The 25,623-nt window shown below is 35.5% G+C and overlaps 1 protein-coding gene across 1 annotated transcript in view; it reads left to right on the plus strand.

Moving 5' to 3' along the window:
* C20H16orf87 (chromosome 20 C16orf87 homolog) overlaps positions 1–12,320 on the plus strand; it is a 33,590-nt gene extending 21,270 nt beyond the window's left edge. Inside the window, exons 3-4 of the mRNA XM_070451358.1 lie at positions 4,551–4,733; positions 11,307–12,320. Of these exons, the coding sequence (XP_070307459.1) occupies positions 4,551–4,733; positions 11,307–11,425 (302 nt within the window). The 3' untranslated portion in view covers positions 11,426–12,320. The remainder of the gene's footprint in view (positions 1–4,550; positions 4,734–11,306) is intronic.
* Positions 12,321–25,623: the final 13,303 nt, after the last annotated feature.

Raw genomic sequence — 25,623 nt, forward strand, 5'->3', positions numbered from 1 at the left:
TTTCTTTTTTATAAGGAACTACTTTTTTTAATTTCTTATTTCTAACGTGTGTGCCTGCTCAGTCATGTCCAGCTCTTTGTGATACTATGGACTGTGGCCCCCCAGGCTCCTCTGTCCATGGGATTCTCCAGGCAAGAATACTGGAGTGAATTGCCATGCCTCCTCCAGGATATGTTCCCAACCCAGGGATTATACCAAAGACTCCAGCATCTCCTGCATTGCAGTTGTGTTCTTTACCACTAGCACCACCTAGGAACCTCTTTCATATTTCTATGATATGGAAGTTCAAAGTCCCCTTGAACATTGCTTGGTTCTGAAAAGCTTTATTTCTTTATGTCAGTTGCTTTGTATACATAGGCCCAACTGTCCTACAGTAGTTCTAGAGTTATTCTGATGATCACTCTGTGGCCTACTCTTCCTTACTATACTTTTTGTCCTATCCTGGGAGTGTCTTTGGGAAGAACAGCTACCCTTTCTATAGAAACCATCTCATAGTCTTATTTTGAATTTTAGTTTCTTCTTTTCTGGTTACTTAATCAGAATCTGTCAGTTTGCCAACTTGCTGGAATTCTGTAATTTCAGATTGCTAATAGCACTATTTCCTGTTTCAAGCCCTGCTGATATATTTTCCTTTTTCCTTTTACCCATGTTTATTTGCATTTCAATAGAATTTTTGAGAACATAGTGAGATAAATGCATGTACTCAGTCTAATTTTGTTTATTTAGCACCACTTAACATGTGTAGTTAATGTTCTAGTTTCTGTGAATGAGACAGACAAGTGTCCCAACTTTCCTAGAGCTTATACTTCGGTGGGGGAGACATATTGAGCATGTACGTAAATAAAAAACAGGCTATAGTAACAGTAGAAGAAGAAAGTAACGTGGGCTTGGAGACTTGGAGTGACCTGTAAATTGACATCTGAAGGAAATATACCCTGTCTCATGAAGAGTGTTGGGAAGAGAGCTCTAGGCAGAAGGATTAGCAGATGCAGAGCCTCAAGAGGAGGAAGGAACTTGTTTTAGAGGAAGACATGTCTGGAGAGTAGTGAACAAAATGGCTAGTGGTATGAAATGAGATGGGTGAGAGGTGAATGTCTTATAGTGGGACTTGTAGTCTTTTGTCAGGAAATTTGACTTTATTTTAAGTAAAGTGAAAAGCCTAATGAAAGATTTTAGAAAAGGAACTTATACAGTCTGGTTTTTTCTTAAAGGTAATTTTGGCAGCTGTTTAGAGAATATATTCGGTTTGGATGTTGCCCACAGAAGTGGGAGAAATGAGGAAATTGTGGATATATTTTGCACGGAGTACCTGTGGACTTTTGTGATGATGGAAGAAACAATCTGAGTCACAAAGGACTAGGTTAATTTGGCTTTTGTAACTGTTGGTGCTATTTACTATTATAATGAAGGTTGGAGGAGGGAAAATCAAGAGTTATTTTTTGGGGCACTTTTGAAATGCTTGTGAGTCATACAAGTGAAGCTGTCACGTAGGCAATCTAGAGCTTTGGGAAGAAGTCACAGCTGAAAGTATGAATTTTAGACCATTAAAACAGCAACACTTAATGTTTTGGGTCCATCTGAGCTCAGGACAGAGTCCTCGGACTTTAATATTAGAGATGGAAAAGAATCTGCAGGGAGGAGAAGACCCCAAAGGAGATAAAAGAGGAATGGCTGGTATAATGGGGAGCCTGGAGAACTTGAAAAATCAGGGAGATTAATTTCAAGGAAAAGAGTAGTCCTCTTGAATTTTTGAGAAATGGTAATTAAGAAGATTAAAGAGAGGTGTCAGTTAGATTTGCCAACAGAGGTTTTTGTTCTTGATGATCCTTTTCGTTGGGTTGGGAACTACACTGGAATGAAGTGATGGATAAATGGGAGGTGAGAAACTAGAGGCAGAAAGTACAGATGCTTCTTTTTTGAGAAGTTGGCTATGAATAAGTTTGCAGAGATGAGTGGGTAGCTGAAGGAACAAACTTAAATTCAGTGTTAAACTCTAAAAGGCCTACTGTAAAAAGCTTTACCAGTTACTATTTCTTTCAACTTTTAATTTTTTTCTTATATTTAAACTTTTTTAAATATTTTAAATTATGAAAGTATGATAACACATTTATTGGAGACTTGGAAAATACAGATCAAAGTTACATATAGTTCCATTATGTATTACAATTATTTTTTAAGTAGATAAATTAAGATTTTTTAGGTGGAGTTTCTGCATCAAAGTCTCAAAAATTAATAGAATGAATAAACAGAAAAGTAGAAAGATATAGTAGACTAGCCTTATGAGCCAATTCAACATAATTAAGATTTATGCAATTTTCACACAACAGCAGGGTACAAATTGTATTGAAGTTCCTATAGACTATACACCAGGAGACCCTGGAACATATCCAGGGACATAAAACGAGGTGCAAAAATTTCATCGTCTGAAAGTATTGAAATCAAACAGAGTCTATTATTCTCCTTTAACTCTGGAATTGTGTTAGAAATGAATATTAAGAGATACTTGAAAAGAGCCCACATATTTTCAAGTGCAGTGTGACATTGACCAAGAGAGATCTTTGTCTTACCCATTGAAAGCCTCAAGAAAGTTAAAAGACTAAAAAAACACAGGGTGACTGTGGAGAAGAAAGCATTTAAATGAGAAATTAATATAAAAAATAGTTTTAAAACCCCATATTTGTGGAAATAAAATGCCCACTTTTAAATGATGGGTGTGTCTAAGAAGCTCTAACAAGAAAAATTAGAAAATATTTGTAAAGAATAAAGATGAAAAGAGAAGTTATCAGAATTCATTGCATGTAGCTGAAACTGGTCAATCCAATAAATACAATGTGATATCTTGAATTAGGTATGAAAACCAATAGTGGACATGCATAAAATTTTGTGAAATTTGAACAAAATCTATACTTTAGATAATAATACTGGAATCACATGTTAATTTCCTATTTTTTAAAATAACATCATATTTCTTTATATTTTCAGAATTGGATTAGAAATTTCAAGCCTCATTTAAAATTTTTTTTTAAAAAATCACTAAAATAATAAGCTTTCTGCCTTTAGCAGTAATACTAGATGCCATAATAAATGGAACTGTATCAAATCAATTTTTTTTCAGAAATTCTAAGCATACACTGTCACATCCACATCCATTTCTTCTCTTATATATCATTTTAAAGCAAATCTCATATAATTTCAATTATAAATATTTCTCATTATATGTTTCTGAAAGGTTGACCTTTAAAAGCTGAAGCACAGGGCCTTCCCTGATGGTCCAGTGGCTGGGACTCCATGCTCCCAATGGAGGAGGCCTGGGTTCAATCCCGGCCAGAGATTTAGATCCCACATGCTGCAACTAAGACCTGGCACAGCCAAATAAATAAATAAATTTTTAAAACTTACATGCAATAAAAAATAACACTTAATTCTGTAATACCAAATATCCAACTGGTGTTGAAATTTTCAGGTTTCTCATAAATGGTTTTTAAAAACAAATTCCAAATAAGGTCCTCACATTGTAAATGGGTGATACCTCTTTTGACTCTATTATTTTCTTTTTTATTCCTTGCAAATTGTTTGTTAAACTAATAACTTTCTTACAGTCTGGAATAATTAAATGTGCTTGCATTATCTGGTGTATGTCTCATTTGAAACCTGGAATTAACTAATTTTCTAATGGTATTTGGAAACAGCTATTAATATTTTACTTAAATTTATTTTACTTTATAGTAGCCTGTTGAGCATGCTTAGTTTACATAGCCTTTCAGTTTTCCCTTCAGTGTTCGGGATGTGAATTTTCTTATTTGTTTTGCCCCTTTACCACCACTATTTTAGGCATTTGAGGAATTTTCTTTCTTTTAAAGTCAGATATGTATTAAATTTATTGTTTGTCTTACCCAGCCTTTTAATCTGTTTGGAGTGAGGAGGAGTGGCTCCTTGCATTAATTAAATCACCATGTTGAGTAAAGTTACTCTATTGGATTCTAATTGGGATAAATATGCTCTTAGAATGTCAGAAATGACCTTATCTGTAACTAAAGTGAAAACTGCTTACTTTCCTAGTGTTTTTATGTTTTCCCTAGATACCTTGTTTGTTTTTTTCCGTAACATTAATATAGTATAGCTAAGGTCAGTTTTACTTCTGTGTATTTTGTATATTTCAATCTGTGATTTGGGTAGGGGGAAGAAAGGAATGGAATATTTATTTATTTTCCTTTTTAATACTTCACCATTTTTAGCTTAGAAACAGAGAAAAGGAAAAAAGCAGAAAGGTTGCCTTGGAATTGTGTGAATTTACAGGACTGAATAATCAAATAGAGATACTTGTTTTCTAATATTCCTCCTACCTTATATGTTAATATGGATCTGAATTCTGTTGTTTCCTTTTTTTTCTGCATGGGTTTGAAGGGCATATATGTTATGGATGTAATTTTATAAAATATGCAAGGCAGCAAACTCTAGTGCTATTTAGAAAGAAAAAGAAAGCAGTGTGAACATGGGCAGACAGTTCTTGCTTAAGCCCTAAAATGTATCACTTTTATTCATCCATACAGAAAACAAGCATGAGGCCAAGAGGAGGCGAACAGAGAGAGTTAGGCGAGAGAAGATAAATTCTACAGTAAATAAAGATTTAGAAAACAGAAAGAGGTCTCGAAGTAACAGCCATTCAGATCATATCAGACGAGGAAGAGGAAGACCTAAAAGTGCTTCTGCCAAAAAACATGAGGAAGAAAGAGGTATGAGTAAATCCAAGCAGTCCCCCCCCCCCCCCCCCCCCCCCCCGCCAAGTATTAAAGTTTTCTAAGATCTTAATTAGATAGTAGTGAAGAAACTATTTGGTAGGCATTGAACCCCTGGATTTAAAATTCCAACTTATATTTTAGTTTGTAAAAGCATTTTCTCTCAAGTAGATACTTGTTTTCTTTTTTTTAATCCATAAATTTAATTCTTATTGGAAAAATAAAGGCTTAAGTTAGGTAAATTCACTTTCTTATAAACTGATGATAGTAAAGTTCAGAGACAATAATTTGTGTATGACATCCTGAATAAGTCTATTAAAATGGTTATACTTTTTTAAAAGATAAATCTAAGTTCTGTTAAGATTTATTTCAAACTATTATACTGTGAGTTTTAAAAATTTACTATTGAAAGTGTTCTTCAGTATGAATTTTCAATGTTCTTCAGTATCCAAAAGCTAAGGTGAATTCTTCTTGGATAGTAAGGTGAATTCTTCTCTGTCTAAAGCATATTCATATTCTCCTTATAGATTTTCTCTTTTCTTTGGGTAAGTAATGTGCCTACCAATAACCATCAACCATGATGTTTTTAACCATCAAGTTGAACTTCAACTTCTTTTCTTTGATTTTTGTTTATCTTTTAAAAAACCTTTTATTGTGGAAAATTTTTTAAATTACACAAAAGTGAAAAGAATAGTATAATGAACCCCCATATGCCCATAATTTCAAGCCAGTAATTAAATGAAAAAGATAGTTGCTTTCTATAATTCTTTTAAAATCTCTTATCAAGTAAATCAACTGTACTTCAATTAAAAATAAATAACAATGTTATTAGACATCAAAAAAACCTCTGTTAGAATAATCTCATCTTCAATGAAATGCGTTTAAAATTTCTTACGTTATTTGTGAGCTACACTTTGCTTTTTCAGGCATTCAGTCTTAAGTATTCAGGTATTCACCCATAAATATATTTTAGACATTGAGAATTTCTTTACCTGTTCACCATTTCTCTGTTTTGTGTGTTTCTATTCGAAAAATATTACTACTGTTAGTGTAAATATCTTCATCTTTATAGCTTTTATCAAAGTTAAAGATTTCTTAATATCATAGGACTAAAGGATTAAGGTTAATAATGTCTTTGACTATATTCTGTGAAGACTGTGCTTAGATACTTCTTAATCCCTTGGCTAATTTCACTACTTATTCTTTTTTCTTCTATTATGCTGATCTATTATGCTTCTATTATTGCTGAGAGTTTGAGTTTTCTTCTCACTTTGAATGTGCTTCTTTAATAATGGGGTGAACAGAAAATATATGCCAAAGACTCTTTCAAAAGGGAAACTAGGTAAAGGAAAGTCTAACAGAGAAAAAAGAGAAAAGGAAAATACTGCATGGCCCAGAAAACAACATTCTTTACAGTTGAAGTAAAGGGAACGTAATCCAAAGAATGGAAAAGGAATGCCTCTCTGGTGGTGGGTCAGAGGAGATGAGAAAATAGATAATGACAGTCTTTTCTCTGCGAAATGAAGACTCTGTAGTTGTTCTGGTACTCACTGTGCAGGTTTAAATCTTTTATTTTATGTTAACTTGAAAACAGAAGCATTTATTTGGCTAAATTTTTTTTCAGATATTTTTAGTTTGCTATAGAAAAGTTTTAAGAACGCTGTTTCTAGAGTAAGATATGCTTTTACTACAAACAAGGAAGACCTAAAGGCAATTTTTGTATAATAAAATGGAATCTTTTAATGTAGGTCAGGAACAGGGGCAGTCAGCAAGCTTTTTATGTAAAGAGCCAGATAATATTTTAGACTTTCTGGGCTATAAAGTCTCTGTCAAAGCCACTCTGCCCTGTCATTGTGTCTGGAAAGCAGCCATAGAAAATATGTAAATGAACGGGCATGGCTGTGTTCCAGTAAGACTATAAAAGCAGGTTGCAGACTAGGTTTTGCTCTTGGTCTGTACTTACAGTCCGTGAAGGCACACCATGTTTTCTAAATATAATACTGGTGGGAAATATGAACATTAAAAATGTCTATATATTTTAGAATAGACTTCTTTGATATGCTTCTTATTGTTTAGTAGCCACTTAAATTCAGTATTTTTCCCTGCTCATAGGACGCTTAAAGAATTTGAAGCAAGCTTTACCTTTATTTTAATAAGGAAAACCTTACAATGTGTCTAAAAGCACATTTTAAATTGACTTTATTTTGTATATTTTGAAAAAAATAGAAGAATGAAAGGAAATCTTTTTAGACATCTAGGTAACAACATTATCATAAAAGCCAATCATTAAACTTAACTTTTGGTTTGTTTAAAATGTCTTCATTTTATATGTGGAGGTATGATTATTTTAGATATTAGTAATGTAACAGTGACATTTTCACTGATTAAAATTTATTAGCCAATTTTGAATATCTTATTAATGAACATAGAGAATTAAGGTAGACTTCAAGTTAAAGATGGTAGATTGAATAAACACATCTAGCTCTGTGCTCTCCCCAAACCCTAGTAAAGTAGGAAAGGGACTCTTTGTTTTTTCAAGGGCAAAGTTCCACAAGGAGAGGGAATAGGAGAAGCAGCAAAATTCTGGAAAGTAATAACTTCTTTAGTAGACCCAAGAAACCTAAATTGTAAGCACCTTTGAGAAAAGCTAAGAAAGAAACCTTTTTTTGTTTTACATCTTCCTTATTAAGGTCAGCAATTTTTTGCATGAGTTATGTCGGGAAGTGTAGAGGTGATTTGAAAGTCTTGTTTAATACCTTGCTAGGGCTGTTTATCCTTTAATAAAAGATAAGGCAAAAGAGTTTCTGGTTTCAGAAATACCAAGCATCATTGAGGGCAGGGCTATCAAATTAAAATGAGGAAAGTTAGGTGAAAATTAGAGATGGTAAATATTGAATTCTCCAGTCAGGCTTTCATAAAGGAAAAAAAAAAAAGTAACTTGGATGAGTTTTTGCAGGGTGAAAAGAAAATGAAAACTGCCATTAATGTTCTTTGTAAGAGAAGTTGTGTAATGAAACAAAAAGGAATTTCCTTTTTCTTAAAAGGAAATTGAAGATGTCAAAAAAGTACCTGGGAAATGAACTTTAAAGTGAGAATCTTATATATATATGTGTGTGTGTGTGTGTATAAAATATGTAACTTTAAAAATGAGAATCATATATGTGTGTATGTGTATAGATATGTCTATATGATTTGCAAAAATGTCAAACTTTAACAGAAATCTGACAGACAAAATGTAAGAAATATACCAGAATGTATAGCAATAGGAAAAGAGATTAAAAATAGAATAAAAAACATAAGAAATTTAAAGGACCAGTTTGAGGTCAACATATGTAAATAATTGATGTTGCAGAAAAAGAACATAGAAGATGAAGAAGGAAGCCATCAATGAAATAATTCGAGTAATTTTCCCAAACCTGAAGGACACTGAATTTCTGTATTGAAATACCCCACTAAATTAAGTGGATGGTTAAAACAAGATATTATGCAAAATTATATCATCGTAAATTATCTCTCTTTGGTTAAAAGGAAAATCCTTCAAGTGTTCAAAGGAAATAATCAAAATGGTACAGTGAAATACTCTCCAGCAAGGAACAAACTACTTGTGTATGAACAACATCAACGAATTTCAAAAGCATGTTGAATGAAAGAAGCTAGACACAAAACAGTACTTACTGTACAATGCCATTTATATGATGTTCGAGAACAGGCAAAATGAACCTATGGTGGTGGAATAATATTTCTGGTAGAGTGGGGAGGGATTGACTGGAGAGGAAAATGAGAAGTTTTCATATCTTGATTGTGGTGTGGGTCATCCAGTTGTACACTTAAGATCGTATATTTCATTTTATGTAAATTAGCAACAACTTAAAAAATAACTATAAAAAGTGGTATAGAATTTTCTTAGCAGTGGCACCAGTATTTGGAATATAGTATTTTGCCTTTAAATACTAAGAGGAAATCTTCAGGTCTTTACTTAATCACACTAGTAACTAGTGTGAAGAAAGTCTAATATTTAGGATCTCAAAAAATTTGCTACCCATACTCCCTTTCTCAGGAAGCTACTGCAAGATACATGGCATCAAAATGAAGAAGTAAACCAAGAATGTATCCTGAACTTAGAACACAGGGTCCAACTCAAGAGAGAGATGAGAAGAATCTCCAGCATGATGTTGACGAGATATCTCAACATGACAATTGTGCAGTAGGCCTAGAAAGCAACCATGTCAGATTGAAGTATAGCATAAGACTTTCTTAAAGAATCTCTTCAAGAAGACAAAATTGATATATGTAAACATTTTGAAAGATTTATCCAACTAGAAGAGAATTTGGATTCAGTTAGTAATGAAAACTAAGCAAATGAAGAAAGAGAATCTTTTCAGGGAAAACAACGTACAGGAAAAGTGAAATAATTTATGTAATGAGTAATGTAAGCACAATATCGATCTCATCAAAATGATAATATAACTGTAATGGGAAGATGTGATAAGAGTATGATGGCAAGAAACAAAAAACAATAAATCCTAATTTTTCACAGTGGAAAGTCCATTTATAATGCCTGAAACCAGAAGTCCAAGATGTTGCATCAGATAAATGCTGTTAAAGTGCTGCAGTCAGTATGCTAGCAAATTTGGAAAACTCAGCAGTGGCCACAGGACTGGAAAAGATCAGTTTTCATTCCAGTCTCAAAGAAAGGCAATGCCAAAGAATGTTCAAACTACCGCACAATTGCACTCATTTCGTATGCTAGCAAGGTAATGCTCAAAATCCTCCAAGCTATGCTTCAATAGTATGTGAACCAAGAACTTCCAGATGTTCATGCTGGATTGTAGAAAAAGCAAGGGAATTCCAGAAAAATACCTACTTCTGCTTCATTGACTACGCTAAAGTCTTTGACTGTGTAGATCACAGCAGACTGAAAAATTCTTAAAGAGATGGAAATACCAGACCACCTTACCTGCCTCCTGGGAAACCTGTATGCAGGTCAAGAAGCAACAGTTAGAACTGGACTTGGAACAACGAACTGGTTCAAAATTAGGTAAGGAGTGCGTCAAGGCTGTAAATTGTCATCCTGCTTATTTAACATATGCAGAGTACATCATGTGAAATGCCAGGCTGGATGATTCACAAGCTGGAATCAAGACTGCCAGGAGAAATATCAATAACCTAAGATATGCAAATGACAGCACCCTCATGGCAGAAAGCGAAGAGGAACTAAAGAGCCTCTTGATGAAGGTGAAAGAGGAGAGTGAAAAATCTGGCTTAAAACTCAACATTCAGAAACTAAGATCTTGGCACATAGATGGGGAAACAATGGAAACAGTGACAGAGTTTATTTTCTTGGGCTCCAAAATCACTACAGATGGTTACTGAAACCATGAAATTAAAAGACGCTTGCTCCTTAGAAGAAAAACTATCACAAACCTAGGCAGCGTATTAAAAAGCAGAGACATTACTTTGCCAACAAAGGTCTGTAGAATCAAAGCTATGGTTTTTCCAATAGTCATTTTCAGATATGAGAGCTGGACCATAAAGAAGACGAACACCAAAAAATTGATGTTTTCGATCTGTGGTGTTGGAGAAGACTCTTGTCAATCCCTTGTCCAGCAAGGAGGTCAAATCAGTCAGTTCTAAAGGAAATCAACCCTGAATATTCATTGGAAGGACTGATGCTGAAGCTGAAATTCTTAATATTTTCCTGACGTGAAAAGCTGACTAATTAGAAAAGACTGATGCTCAGAAAGATTGAAGGCAAAAGGAGAGAGGGACAACAGAGGATGAGATGGTTGGATGGCATCACTGACTCAATGGACATAAGTTTGACCAAGCTCTAGGAGATGGTGAAGTACAGGGAAGCCTGGCATGCTTCAGTCCATGGGGTCGCAAAGAGTCAAACACGACTGAGTGACTGAACAACAAAAGCAAACTGTATACTTGTTTAACTGATTAAAAATCAAAGCATAGTGAAAAATCCAGACAAAAGTAGAATCATAGTAGAACCTGAAAAAAGTAATTTGTAGCCCACAAAGATGATAATCATGATTTTAGCTGGCTTGAGATAATAGGTGGTTTTTCTTTTCTATTTTAGTTTTCTGTATTTTAAAAAAAATTCTACCATGAACTTGGATTACATTTGTAATCAGATGGGGTAAAGTAGAAATAAATGTTGGTTATTCTTATTTTCTGTAGCAGGGCTAAGGTGAAGAATTTATTATATTCATAAAGGCACCATTGATATTCAGAAGGGACCATATTTAGGGTGAGGAAATTTTTTGATTGAAACAGTGAGCTCATGCTACTGAGAAGAAAGAAATATTTGAGATTCTTACAGAAATATTAGACTGTATAGAAATATATATCCAGTCTCTATTTAGTCTTAGAATTAAGTTCATGCATTTTAGTAACTCCTTTGTCTTAATTTCAATAGTTTAGTAAAATACTTTATACCATTTAGTATGCATCATAGTGTTATGTATAGTATTTATTATCATTTAAAAAATAGTGAAAACTTAAAAAAATTACTGAATCTACTGCCTTTATGTTAAAAGCTTTCCCTTTTTCTTTTAACAGAGAAACAGGAAAAGGAAATTGACATCTATGCTAACCTCTCTGATGAAAAGGCTTTCGTGTTTTCAGTCGCCTTGGCAGAAATAAATAGAAAAATTATTAATCAAAGACTTATTCTCTGATATTTGTCTGCAGAATGTGTTGAAACTTTCTTCAGGATTACATCAGCAAATTCTCAAAACAGTTGTGGACTCTCAGGAGCATTCTGATTGCATCAATAAGGGCCATTGATTGTTTTTTTCCTTATCATTTAGCCTGTGCCACACTTTGGGAGTGAAGCTATAGGCTTGGACTGTTTTGGGATTTCCTTGTTTACCAAGGAGTATTGTCAGTGTTTGTGTTTGGGATATATTGTATTTACTCCAAAAAAAAAAAAAAAAAAGGAAACAAACTGGTTGGCTGTTAAAGAATTAAAGGATAGGGTTGGGAGTGGAAGTATGAAAACCAGAGAAATAAAATGATAGTTTTCAGGTTTGCCGCCAGAGATGCAATATTTTAAATACTTTGAGAAAGAGTGACTTTTAAAAATATATATTTCAGATTTGAGCACTAACATTGCATATTTACAGTTCATTTAATAAATTGGCAATTGATATTTTATTGAATGGGGAATTAATATAAACTAAGTTTTGTCTTAAATTGATTTTTTTTTGCCTTTTATTTTTATGACTTAAGGTATGGGTTATATTTAGAAGCTACTTTCTAGACAGTTTGGAAGTTTGGGTGCTATATGAAGAAAAACATTTAAGGATATATCATACTTCAGATATAAACACTTTGTTTTCTTGAATGTAATTTATTTATTGGTTAAAAAAACCTTTTTTGCTCTCGAGATGGTGCCTGTTAACCTAAACATAGAATATATTTATTACATGCAAAATATTTCTTAGATAGCCACTTTTAAGCAGTAATGTTCTTTCCGAATGGATGCTCATTTATACATCCTGAAAATTATTTAAGTTGTTACTTAACCTCACTCTGGAGGAAAAAGAAAATAAACCTTAATATTGAAACTAATAGATTAGTGTGCTATAAGCTTTTTGTTATAGTGAAATTTGTGAACTATATTTAAATTATTAATTTCCTAGTGTTGATGATAATTGTTTATAGTTTGTTTTATACTTAATGCTTTTGCATTTTTGTATATCAATTTTGTGCTTAACACATTCAAACTTGGTAATGACTTTCCTTGTTTTAAGTTGGTTGTGGCCTCTCCCACCTCCCCCCCAACTCCCCAAATCTGTTTGGAAATTCTAAAGCCTTATTAAGGAAGGTAGCAGCAGTTAGACTTGCCCTTGCTTAAGGGAGAATTTTCCTTACAATTTCAACGACAGCATTGTCAGCTTCAGGCTGTTTCTCCCATTACTGCTCAAAGGAAAAGAGGTTTACAATTTTTTTTTTCTTTATTTAAATGGTAGCCAGCAGAGGGAGCTTAAGAGGTACTCTAGGTAGGATATAGGATTTTTCCTAGAATCCCTTTTGCCTCAATCTCCATATTTACCTGCAAGTACTACTATATTTATCTTTTATGCATTTTAAAACCCTGGTAATAAAGTTTATTCCCAGGAGTGTTAATGTGACTTTTATCTATGAAATAAAATGATAAGAAACTTTTCATTTTGAGAAAAAAAGTTAAATGATTAGTATCTTAAAATGCTTATGAACTTATATAGGCATACCTCCAAGATATTGTGGGTGCAAATCCAGACCCCTCCAAAAAAGCAAATATTGTGATAAAGCAAGTCACATGAATTTTTTGGTTTCCTAGTGCATGTAAATGTTATGTTTATATTGTATGATACTATAATTTATTGTGTATAATAGTATTATGTCTTTAAATATATATATATGTACACCTTAATTTAAAAAAATACTTAATTGCTAAAAAGTGCTAACCATCATCTGAACCTTCAGAGAGTCATAGTCTTTGCTGGTGGAGGATCTTAGCTTGATGTTGATGACTGTTGACTGATCTGGGTGAAGTCTGAGGTGGTTATGGCAATTTCTTAAAATAAGACGGTAATGAAGTCTGCCTCATTGACTGCCTCTTCCTTTCATGAATGATTTTTCTGTAGCATGTGATGCTGTTTGAAAGAAGTAGAACTTCTCTCAAAATTTGGAGTCAGTCCTCTCACCCTTATTACCCTGCTTTGCTAACTGAGTTTATGTATATTCTGAATTCTGTGCTGCCATTTCAACAGTCTTCACAGCATCTTCACTAGGGGTAGAGTTCATGTCAAGAAACCACATTCTTTACTCATTTATACAAAGCAGCTCTTCATATGTTAAAATAAGATCATGAGGTTGGAGCAATTCAATCACATCTTTAGGCTCCACTTACAGTTTTAGTTCTCTTGCTGTTTCCATCATACCTTTGGTTACTTCCTCCACTGAAGTCTTGAACCATCCATGAGGGTTGGAATCAGCTCCTTCCAAACTCTGCCGTATGTTGATATTTTGACTTCTAACCATGATTCACAGTGTTCTTAATGGCTTCTAGGATGGTGAATCCTTTCTATAAGGTTTTCAGTTTATCCAGACCTATCAGAGCACTCACTGCCTATGGCAGCTATGGCCTTATGAAATATATTTCTTAAATAGTAAGTCTTGGAAGTTGAAATTACTCTTTGATCCGTGACCTACAGAATGGATGTTATGTTAGCAGACATGAAAATAATATTAATCTTGCTTGTACATCACCATCAGAGCTCTTTGGTGACAAAGGTGCATCGTCAATGAGCATTAATATTTTGAAAGGAATCCTATTCTGAGGAGTAGGTCTTAATAGTGAGCTTTAAATAGTAAATCATGTTGTAAACAATGTGCTGTCATCCAGGCTTTGTTTTTCCATTTGTAGAGCACAGACAGAGTAAGTTTAGCATAATTTTACAGGGTCCTGTACATCAAGGCTGTATATTGTCACCCCGCTTATTTAACTTATATTCAGAGTACATCATGAGAAATGCTGGGCTGGAGGAAGCACAAGCTGGAATCAAGATTGCCAGGAGAAATATCAATAACCTCAGATATGCCAATGACACCACCCTTATGGCAGAAAGTGAAGAGGAACTAAAAAGCCTCTTGATGAAAGTGAAAGAGGAGAGTGAAAAAGTTGGCTTAAAGTTTAACATTCAGAAAACTAAGATTCTGGCTTCTGGTCCCATCATTTCATGGGATATAGATGGGGAAACAGTGGAAACAGTATCAGACTTTATTTTTGGGGACTCCAAAATCACTGCAGATGGTGATTGCAGGCATGAAATTAAAAGACGCTTACTCCTTGGAAGGAAAGTTATAACCAACCTAGATAGCATATAAAAAGCAGAGACATTACTTTGCCAACAAAGGTCCATCTGATCAAGGCTATGGTTTTCCCAGTGGTCATGTATGGATGTGAGAGTTGGACTGTGAAGAAAGTTGAGCGCCAAAGAATTGATGCTTTTGAACTGTGGTGTTGGAGAAGACTCTTGAGAGTCCCTTGGACTGCAAGGATATCCAACCAGTCCATCCTTAAAGAGATCAGTCCTGGGTGTTCATTAAAGGACTGATGATGAAGCTGAAACTCCAATACTTTGGCCACCTCATGTGAAGAGTTGACTCATTAGAAAAGTCCCTGATGCTGGGAGGGATTGGGGACAGGAGGAGAAGGGGATGACAGAGGATGAGATGGCTGGATGGCATCACCAACTCGATGGACATGAGTTTGAGTAAACTCCGGGAGTTGGTGATGGACAGGGAGGCCTGACATGCTGCAATTCATGGGGTCGCAAAGAGTCAGACATAACTGAGCAACTAAACTGAACTGAACTGAAAGGTTTTCAGAATGGTAATGAGCTTTGGTTTCAACTTTTAAGTCACCTATTTCAGTAACCCCCAAAAGAGAGTCAGCCTGTCCTTTGAAGCTTTGATCGCAGGCATTGACATCTCTCTATCATGAAACTCCTAGGTGGCAGCTTCCAATATAGGCTTTTCATTTACATTGAAAATTTATTGTTTTGGTGTAGCCACCTTTATTATTTATCTTAACCTAGGTCTTCTGGATAACTTGTTAACAGCTTCTACATCAGCATATGCTGCTTCACCTTGCATTTTTGTGTTATAGAGACAGCTTCTTTCCATAAGCCCCATGAACCAACCTCTACTACCTTCAAGCTTTCTTCTGCAGCTCCCTCACTTCTTGGCCTTCACAGAATTGAAAAGAGTTAGGCCCTTCCACTGGATTATGTTTTGGCTTAATGTGGCTGGTTTGATCTTCTGTCCATATGGAAGATCTTATTGGCCATAAGGCAGTTTCCCTTTTCATTTATGTGTTCACTGGAATAGCACTTTTAATTTCCTTTAAGAAATTTTCCTTTGCACTCACAACTTTGCTAACTGTTGCAAGAGGCCTAGCTTTCAGCCTATCTTGACTTTTGACATGTTTTCCTCAGCAGACTTAGTTGTGTCTAATATTTTATATAAAATGAGAGACCTGTGACTTCTTTTACTTGAACCATTAGTGTCCTTTTAGAGATATTAACTGACCTAGTCTTAATATTGTGTCTTGGAGGCCAGGGGAAAGGCGGGAAGATGGAATGATCGGCTGGTGGAGTGATCAGAATACATTTTTATTAAGGTCGTCATCTTATGTTGTCAAAGTTCATGGCACCCAAAACAATTACAGTAATAACATCAAAGATCACTCATTGCAGGTCACCATAACAAATATGAAAATGAGAAAATTCAAAATGTGAGAATTACCAAAATTGACACAGACGCAAAATGAGCAAATGATGGGAAAATGGCACCTATAGACTTGGTTGATGTAGGGTTGCCACAAGCCTTCGATTTGGTTTCAAGAAAGGCAGTATCTGCAAAGCTCAGTAAACTGAAGTATGCCTATGCTTATTTAGGTCCCCAGAAAAAGCAAGAAGCTTATGGAGTATGTATCTCTAAGCTGAAGACCCTTAAAGGAAAGTCATGTTAAAGTAGTCATTGGAAGGACTTCCCTAATGGTCCAGTGGTTAAGACTCACTGTTTCTACTCCAGGGGGTGTGGGTTCAATCCCTGGTCAGGGAACTAAGATCCTGCATGCTGTGCTGCATAGCCAACATAAATCTTTAAAAACAAAAATTAGTCATTGGAAACAGGAAGGGAGGAGGTGGGTAACTAGCCTGGAATTTGCCACATAGAAAAGTAATTGTTTCAAATGTTCAAATATTAAATTATTGGCTTATTTAAAAAGTTCTTTCAAAGGGCAAATCTTAGGCTTCTCTTGTTTGTAATGTAACCTATTTAACCAATTTCTCTCAAAGTCATATTTGTGATATTATGTATATAAGATAACTCATTATAAAGATGAATTTGTCTAGGCACATTATAGTGGTCTCAAAACAGTATTTTGTCACTAGTGTTAAGCCTTTCTTGTCAGCAGATGTCCTAAAAGCATAATTATAGTAATTTTAATTATATAATGCAAAATTTGTTCTGCTCTAGTATTTATAAATGATATGGTTTTATTCAAAATGCCCTAAAATGATTCCATGATTAGGTCTGTTGAAGGTATGTTCCTTCTTAATTGTGAGCAAGATCAAATAAAAGTTATTTGAGGGTTGTTAGGCAAACCTATACAAACTTGTATGTTTACCTTCCTAGCCGATCCCATACTGTTCCAAAATGTTTCAGGGGGCACGTGAATGCTTGAGATTTTGTATGTTTGGTGGTGGTTTTTATTTAAGTATGCTGCTGCTGCTGCTAAGTCACTTCAGTTGTGTCTGACTCTGTGTGACCCCAGAGATGGCAGCCTACCAGGCTCCTCCCATGGGGTTTTCCAGGCAAGAGTACTGGAGTGCATTGCCATTGCCTTCTCCATTTAGGTATGAACATTTCTTATATGTTTATGGGCAAGTTTAAACTATCTAAAAGGGAAATACTACAGATGACTTCTGTGGCAATCAGTGGAAATGATCACACAGCTTGAGACAATTTATATCATGATGAAATAAAAATTTTAATTACACATGACTTAGAAATTTAGCCAAAGTAAATTCACATGTCTTCAAATTTCAGAAATACTTTAAAAATAATGGTAGGTATCCCATGATATCTATTCAGTTCAGTTCAGTTGCTCAGTCGTGAAATCTTTCAAAAGATTCCAAGATAATTCTGATACGCATCTGTATTTTAAAAAATGATACAGGTTTTTCTATTAAATGCTAGTTTTGGTGGTATAGAATTCTATAAGTTTTCTGTTGACAGTCATGATACAATGATACAACGGTCAGTTCATTCACTCAGTCATGTCCAACTCTTTGTGAACCCATGGACTGCAGCATGCAGGAAGCATGCACAAGCTTCCCTGTCCGTCACTAACTCCCAGAGCTTGCTAAAACTCATGTCCATCGAGTCGGTGATGCCATCCAACCATCTCATCCCCTGTCATCCACTTCTCCTGCCTTCAGTCTTTCCTGGCATCAGGGTCTTCTCCAGTGGGTCAGTTCTTCACATCAGGTGGCCAAAATATTGGATCTTCAGCATCAGTCCTTCCAATGACTATTCAGGACTAATTTCCTTTAGGATTTACTGGTTTGATCTTACTGTCCAGGGGACTCTCAAGAGTCTTCTCCAACACCACAGGTTGAAAGCATCAGTTCTTTGGTGCTCAGCTTTCTCTGGTCCAACACTCACATCCATACATGACTACTGGAAGAACCATAGCTTTGACTAGACAGACTTTTGTTGGTAAAGTAATGTCTCTGCTTTTTCATATGCTATCTAGGTTCGTCATAGCTTTTCTTCCAAGGAGCAAGCGTCTTTGAATTTCATGGCTGCAGTCACCATCTGCCATGATTTTGGAGCCCAAGAAAATAGTTTGTCACTGTTTCCATTGTTTCCCCATTGATTTGCCATGAAGTGATGGGACCAGATGCCATGATCTTAGTTTTTGAATATCGAGTTTTAAGTCAGGTTTTTCACTCTCCTCTTTCACTTTCATCAAGAAGCTCTTTAGTTCCTCTTCGCTTTTTGCCATAAGGGTGGTGTCATTGGCATATCTGAGGTTATTGGTATTTCTCCCGAAAATCTTGATTCCAGCTTGTGCTTCAGCCAGCCTGGGATTTTGCATGATGTACTCTGAATATAAGTTTAATAAGCAAAGTGACAATATACAGCCTTGACGCACTCCTTTCCCAATTTGGAACCAGTCCGTTGTTCCATGTCCAGTTCTAACTGTTGCTTCTTGACCTGTGATACAGATTTCTCATGAATTCCCATCTCTTTAAAGTTTTCCATGGTTTGTTGTGATCCACACAGTCAGAGGTTTTGGCATATTCAATAAAGCAGAAGTAAATGTTTTTTTTGAACTCTCTTGATTTTTCTATGATCCAACAGATGTTGGCAATTTGATCTCTGGTTCCTCTGCCTTTCTAAAACCAGCTTGAACATCTGGAAGTTCTTAGTTCATGTACTGTTGAAGCCTCACTTGGAAAATTTTGAACATTACCTTGAGATGAGTTTAATTATGCAGTAGTTTGAATATTCTTTGGCATTGCCTTTCTTTGAGATTGGAATGAAAACTGACGTTTTCCAGTCCTGTGACCACTGCTGAGTTTTCCAAATTTGCTGGCATATTGAGGGCAGCAGTTTAACAGCATCATCTTTTAGGATCTGAAATAGCTCAGCTGGGATTACATCACCTCCACTAGCTTTGTAGTGATGCTTCCTAAGGCCCCCTTGACTTCAGACTCCATGATGTCTCGCTCTAGGAGAATGATCACACCATCGTGGTTATCTGGGTCATTCAGATCTTTTTTGTGTAGTTCTTCTGTGTTTCTTGACATTTATGTTTCTTGATAAAAGTACTTAGAAGTGATTTTCCTGAGATAAGAATTATAATAGAAAAGTAACTTTCTAAACCTTGGTAGTTAACACTTGCTTTTCTAATTCTGAATGTAGAAAGGTCTTAGCAATATATTTAACTTTTACTTTCCTCTCAAGTTGCATCTTTTTCCTTTGAAGAAATTGAGCTCTTTACGTACTTCATAATAAAGCATTAATTAAATTTGTTTGATTCTGCATACAAAATATGCTCAAGATACAGATAGTCACTCACATTGCAAATTTAATGCATTCTTCCCTAAAAATTTGTCTATTATTTTTTGAAATTCCTTTAAACTTATTATATTCCTTTAAAATTATATTATTAATATATATTATAATATATATTATATATATATTTTTTGGTACTTCCATGGCAGTTCAGTGGTTAAGACTGCAGCTTCTACTTCAGACAGCTCCAGTTTGATACCTGATTGAGGAAGTAAGATCCCACATGCCATGCAGCATGGCTAAAAAAAAGAAAAAATGTAAAAAGAAAAGAAAGATCGCTATTTCCAGTCGACCTTCTGGTTTTGGTTTGATGTCTTATTTTCTTGAAATCTCACTAGCATTTTCTATCTTTTTAGCCTTTAGAACATCTTTTTAAAATAAATGACTCTCATTACAATTAAAACTTTGTGCATAGCTGTTTTTTTCCCCCTTAATACTGTTACCTACTTTGTTTTTATTTGGAGATATATGTAGTATCTATATGCCTGTCGTTGTTCAGTTGCTACGTTGGGTCCGACTCTGTGACCCCATGACTGCAGCACACTAAGCTTCTCTGTCCTTCCTTATCTCCTGGAGTTTGCTCAAATTCATGTCCATTGAGTCAGTGATGCCATCCAACCATCTCATTTGTTGCCCCCTTCTCCTCCTACCTTCAATCTTTCCTAGCATCAGGGTTTTCCAGTGAGTTTACTCTTCCCATCAGGTGGCCAAAGTATTGGAGTTTCAGTTTCAGCACTATTCCTTCCAATGAATATTCAGGGTTGATTCCCTTTAGGATTGACTGTTTTGATCTCCTTGCAGTCCAAGGGGCTCTCAGGAATCTTTTCCAGCACCACAGTTAGAAAGCATCAATTCTTCAGCAGTCAGCCTTCTTTATGGTCCAACTTTCACATCTATACATGATTACTGGAAAAATCATAGCTTTGACTATATAGACCTTTGTTATCGAAGTGATGTCTCTGCTTTTTAATACACTATCTAGGTTTGTCATAGCTATTCTTACAAGGAGCAAGTGTCTTTTACTTTGTGGCTGCAGTCACCATTGCTAGTGATTTTGGAGCCCAAGAAAATGAAATCTAACTGTGTTTAGTTTGTTCTTTTTCTAGTTCCTTGAAGTGCAAAGTGAGGTGGTTTATTTGAGATCTTCCTGGTGTCTTAATATAGGCTTTTATCTCTATAATCTTCCCTATTAAAACTGCTTTTGTAGCATTTCATAGGTTTGATATGTTGTGCTTTTGTGTGTGCTCAGTCATGTCTGACTCTTTGTGACCATGTGGACTGTAGCCCGCCAGGCTCCTCTGTGTATGGGATTCTCCAGACAAGAATACTGGGGTAGGTTGCCATTTCCTCCTCCAGGGGATATTCCTGATCCAGGGATTGAACTTGTGTCTCCCGCAACTCCTGCATTGGCTGGCAGATTCTTTACTAGTGAACCACCTGGAGAGCCCCTGTTGTGCTTTAGTTTTCACTTTTTTTCATATTACTTGATTTTCCTTTTGATTTCTTCTTTGATCCATTGATTGTTCGGGAGCATGTTGTTTAATCTCCACATATTTGTGGATTTTCAGCTTTTCTCTGTTACTTCCAGCTTTACACAATTGTCAAAAAAGATACTTAGCATGATTTTAGTCATCTTAAATTGATTAAGTTTTGTTTTATGTTCTATTATGTGACCCACTCTGGAGAATGCTGAATTTGTGCTTGAGAATAATGTGTATTCTGCTGTACTGAGTGGAATACTTTACATTTGTTAGATCTATTTGCTCTAACATATGATCAAGTTAATTTACTTGTTGATTTTTCTGTCTAGATGATGTATCCATTATTTAAAGTGAGATATTGTCTGTTTCTCCCTTTAGATCTGATAGTATTTGCTTAACATATATTTAAGATTTCTGATGTTGAGTGCATATATATTTATAATTGTATCATCTCAATGAATTGACCCTCTTATCATCATATAATGACCATCTTTGTCTCTTTGTTACCATTTTTGACCTAAAACTTATTTTGTCTGATGTTAGTTTAGCTACTTCTTTTTTCTTTTGGCTTTCCATTTGCATAGAATACCTTTTGCCACCCCTTAACTTTGAATCTATGTGTATTTGTAGAGTTGAGATGAATTTTTTATAAGCAGCATATTGTTGGCTTTTGCCTCTTAATCTATCCAGCCTCTGTATACCGTTTGATTGGAGAATTCAATCTGCTGATATTTAGAGTAATTGATACTTGCTAATACCATCTTACTGTTTTCTAGCTATTTTGTAGTTTCATTTTTTTCTTCCTTCTTTCTAGCTGACTTCTTTTAAGTTGATGTTTTTCTGTAGTAGTAGTATGCTTTCACTTCCTTTTCTGTGTCTTTTGTGTGTATTTTGTAGACTTTTGCTTTGTGGTTACCATGAGGTTTCCGTAAAACATGAAATAGTAACAGTTTATGTTATGCTTATAACAATTAAACTTATATTGTGTGTAATTATATCTCATATAAAATATTCTTTTACTCTTTTGCATTTTTGATGTCACCATTTACATTTTTTGATTGTATATCTACTAGCAAATTGTTACAGACATAGTTATTTTTAATGCTTTTGTCCTTTAACCTTTATTCTAGAGTTAAGTAGTTAGCACATCAACAAATTACAGTATTGGGGTATTCTGAATCTGATTATTTCCTTACCTTTACCAGTGTGTTTTGAATTTTCATGTTACTAATAAGCATCCTTTTGTTTCAGCTTGAGGGACTCTTTTAGCATTTCTTGTAAGGCAGTCTTAGTAGTAGCAGTGTAGTGTTAGTTGTTCAGTCATATCCGACTTTTTGTGACCCCATGGAGTGTAGCCTGCTGAGCTCCTCTGTCTATGGACTTCTCCAGGCAAGAATACTGGAGGGGGTTGCCATTTCCTTCTCCAGGGGACCTTCCCAACCCAGGGATCAAACCTGGGTCTCCTGCATTACAGGCAGATTCTTTATCGTCTGGACCACCAGGGAAGCCAAAAGCAAATTTAGTGGTGATGATGTCCCTCTACTTTTGTTTATTAGGGGAAGCTGTAATCTTGCCTTCAGTTCTGAAGGACAGTTTTGCTGGGCTAAGTATTCTTGGTTGGTAGTTTATTTCTTTCAGCACTTTGGCTATATTCTCTCATTCTTTCTTGGGCTGCAAGGTCTGTGCTGAGGCATCCACTGATCGCTTTATGGGAATTCCCTTGTATGAGAGATTTTTTTTTTCCTTGCTGCTGCTGCTTTTTTTTTTTTTAATCACACTGTGTGGTATGTAGTATCTTAGTTCCCCAGCAGGACTGAGCCTTTACCCCCTGCAGTGGATGCATGGAGGCTTAGCCACCTGACTGCCAGGAAGTCCTCTCTTGCTTCTTTTAAAATTCTCTCTTTACCTTTAGTTTTAGACACTTTTATTACTATGTGTCTTAGAGAAAAACATTTTGGATTGAGATTTTGAGTTGACCAATTTGCTTCATGAACTTTGATGGCCAAATCTGTCCTCATATTTGAGGATTTCTCAGCCATTATTTATTAAAATAAGGTTTCTAGTCCTTTCTCCCCTATCATACATTATTTCTTTTGATAGTGTTCCATAACATCTATAGGCTTTGTACATTCTTTTTCATTCTTTTTTCTCTTTTGTTGTAAAATTTCAATCTGTCCTTTAGACCATGGATTTGCTCTTCTGCTTGTTCAAGTCTGCTCTTGAAGCTTTCTAGTCAATACTATATTTTAGTCTTTGTATTCTCCAGCTCCAGATTTTCTGTTTGGTTCTTTTTTAAATGTTTTCTTGGGTTTCTTATTTTGTTCTTGTATTATTTTCCTGATAGCACTATGCTTTTCATCTGTGTTCTCTTGTACCTCTCTGAGTATTCACAGAATAATTATTTTGAATTCTTTGTCAGCAGTTCCTGGATATTCATTTATTTGGAGCTAGATACTGGAAGTTTATTGTATTTCTTTGGTGGAAACATATTTTTCTTGACTCTCTGTGATCCCTGTAGTATTGTATCAGTATCTGCACATTTGAAAAAGCAGTCACTTCCTCCAGGCTTTATGGACTGATTTTTTTGCAGGCAGCCTTCTACCTGCTGATAGGGACCCATACTGATTATGTTGCCCTGGTCTAATGATGCAGCGCACTGTGTGTAAAAGTGCATTTGACACTGGGTCCAATGATATATGATGTCTCTTTGGCACAAGGACATTGGGGTCCACAATATTGACAACTGTGTGGCCTTTGACAAGCTTTGCAGAAATTCTGCTTGGCTTCAAGATCTTTTGGGCTAAGTGGCACCACCAAGACTGGTAGCAGGGCAGAAAGTGGTGGTTGGAGCCAGCAAAATGCACAAGCTTGGCTGCAGGGGCCAGCTGCATGTCCCTATGTAGTGGGAGAGGTCACTTGCAGATAAACTCTTAGTGAAGGGGACTAGAGCAGATAGCAAGGGCTAAGGCTCACTGGCATTTTTCATACTGTTTTTATGCCAGTACCATACTGTTTTGATTACTATAGCCTTAAAGTACACCTTAAAATTATGAAATGTGATGCTTCCAGCTGTGTTCTTCTTTCGCAGCATTTATTTGGACATTCAAGGACTTATGTGTTTCCATATAAGTTTTAGGAGTCTTTCGTTTGCTTTTACTTATGCAAATTTCTAAAAAATGCTGTTGGAATCTTGATAGGAATTGCATTGAATCTATAGATGGCATTTTAACAGTATTAATTCTTCAATAGATGTCAAGTGAGTGTATGCTCCTCGGTTTTTGCCTCGTCCCAACAAAGATTTGGAGTGACGGACATTAAAGCCCCCTAGGCGTGTTACAGCTCTCGGGTCTTAGACAGACAGTGTTATAGCTCTCAGGTCTCGAAGAGACCGTGTTATAGCTCTTAGACAAATCAGTGTTACAGCTCAGTGTTACAGCTCTATTTTATTTAGAAGATAGCAGGAAAATCCATCTTCGAGGCGTGAGCGCATGTTGATCCAAACACGCGAAGAGACGAGCGCCCCACCGCGGGGGAGGGAGAGAGAGAGAGCCCCCTTTGGCTCCTCTTTTTATGTTTTTTTTCTTCCCCCTGGGCATGTATTATGCAAATTGGGCTTAGTCAGGAGCGCTGTTCTACCTGGAGTCCTCACTCTGGTCCTCAGACCTTCCTTTGACCTTCCTCTGTTCTATTTTCGCGGGCTTTTCCCTTCCTTGTCTTTTAGCCACCGCCATTTTGGACTCCTTTTCCATATTCTAACTACCTAACAGAATCTTGATAGGAATTGCATTGTGATTAGCACAGTAAGTTTAATAAACATCCATCATCTCATATAGATACAAAATTAAAGAAATAGAAAAAGTATTTTTCTTTATGATGAGAACTCTTAGGATTTACTCTCAACAACTTTCACATAATATATAGCAATGTTAATTGTATTTATTGTATCATGCATTACATCCCTAGTACTTATTTATCTTATAACTGGAAGTTTTTACTTTTTGACCATCTTCATCCAATCACCGCCCCCCCCCACCTGTAATCACAAATCTGATATCTTTTTCCATGAATATTCTTGTTTTTGAAGTATAATTGACCTATGACACTTTATTAGTTCCTGTTACAGAACATAGTGCTTTGATATTTCTACATATATCAAAATGGTCACCACAATAAAGTCTGGTTGTGATTTGTCACCATATAAAGATACTACACAGTTACTGACTTCTCCCCACACTACACATTTAATACCTGTGACTTATTTTGCAGCTGGAAGTTTGTACCCCTTATCTCCTTCATCTCTTTCTTTTCTCCCCTCACTCTACCCCAGCCCCCAGCAACCATCTTATCTGTTCTCTCTAGCTGTAACACTGTTTCTGTCATGTTATATTTATTCATTTTTTTCTTTAGACTTCACATATAAGTGAAATCATGCAATATTTCTCTCTTACTTCACTTAGCATAATACTCCATAGGTCCATCCATGTTGTCACAAGTGGCAAGTAACTTATTTGGGACCTTTCTTGCATCTTAATATAGACATTGATTGTTACGAATTTCCCTCATAGCACTGCTTTTGCTGCATCCCATAAGTGCTGGTATGTTTAGTTTCCACTTTCATTTGTCTCAAGAAACTTTTTAATTTCACCTTTAGTTTCTTCTTTTATCCCTTGGTTGTTCAGGAGAGTGTTATGTAATTTCTGGGTGTTTATTAATTTTCCCATTTTCCTCTTGTTACTGATGTCCAGTTTAACATC

The sequence above is a fragment of the Odocoileus virginianus genome, chromosome 20, assembly GCF_023699985.2.
Source record: "Odocoileus virginianus isolate 20LAN1187 ecotype Illinois chromosome 20, Ovbor_1.2, whole genome shotgun sequence".
Classification (NCBI taxonomy): Eukaryota; Metazoa; Chordata; class Mammalia; order Artiodactyla; family Cervidae; genus Odocoileus; species Odocoileus virginianus.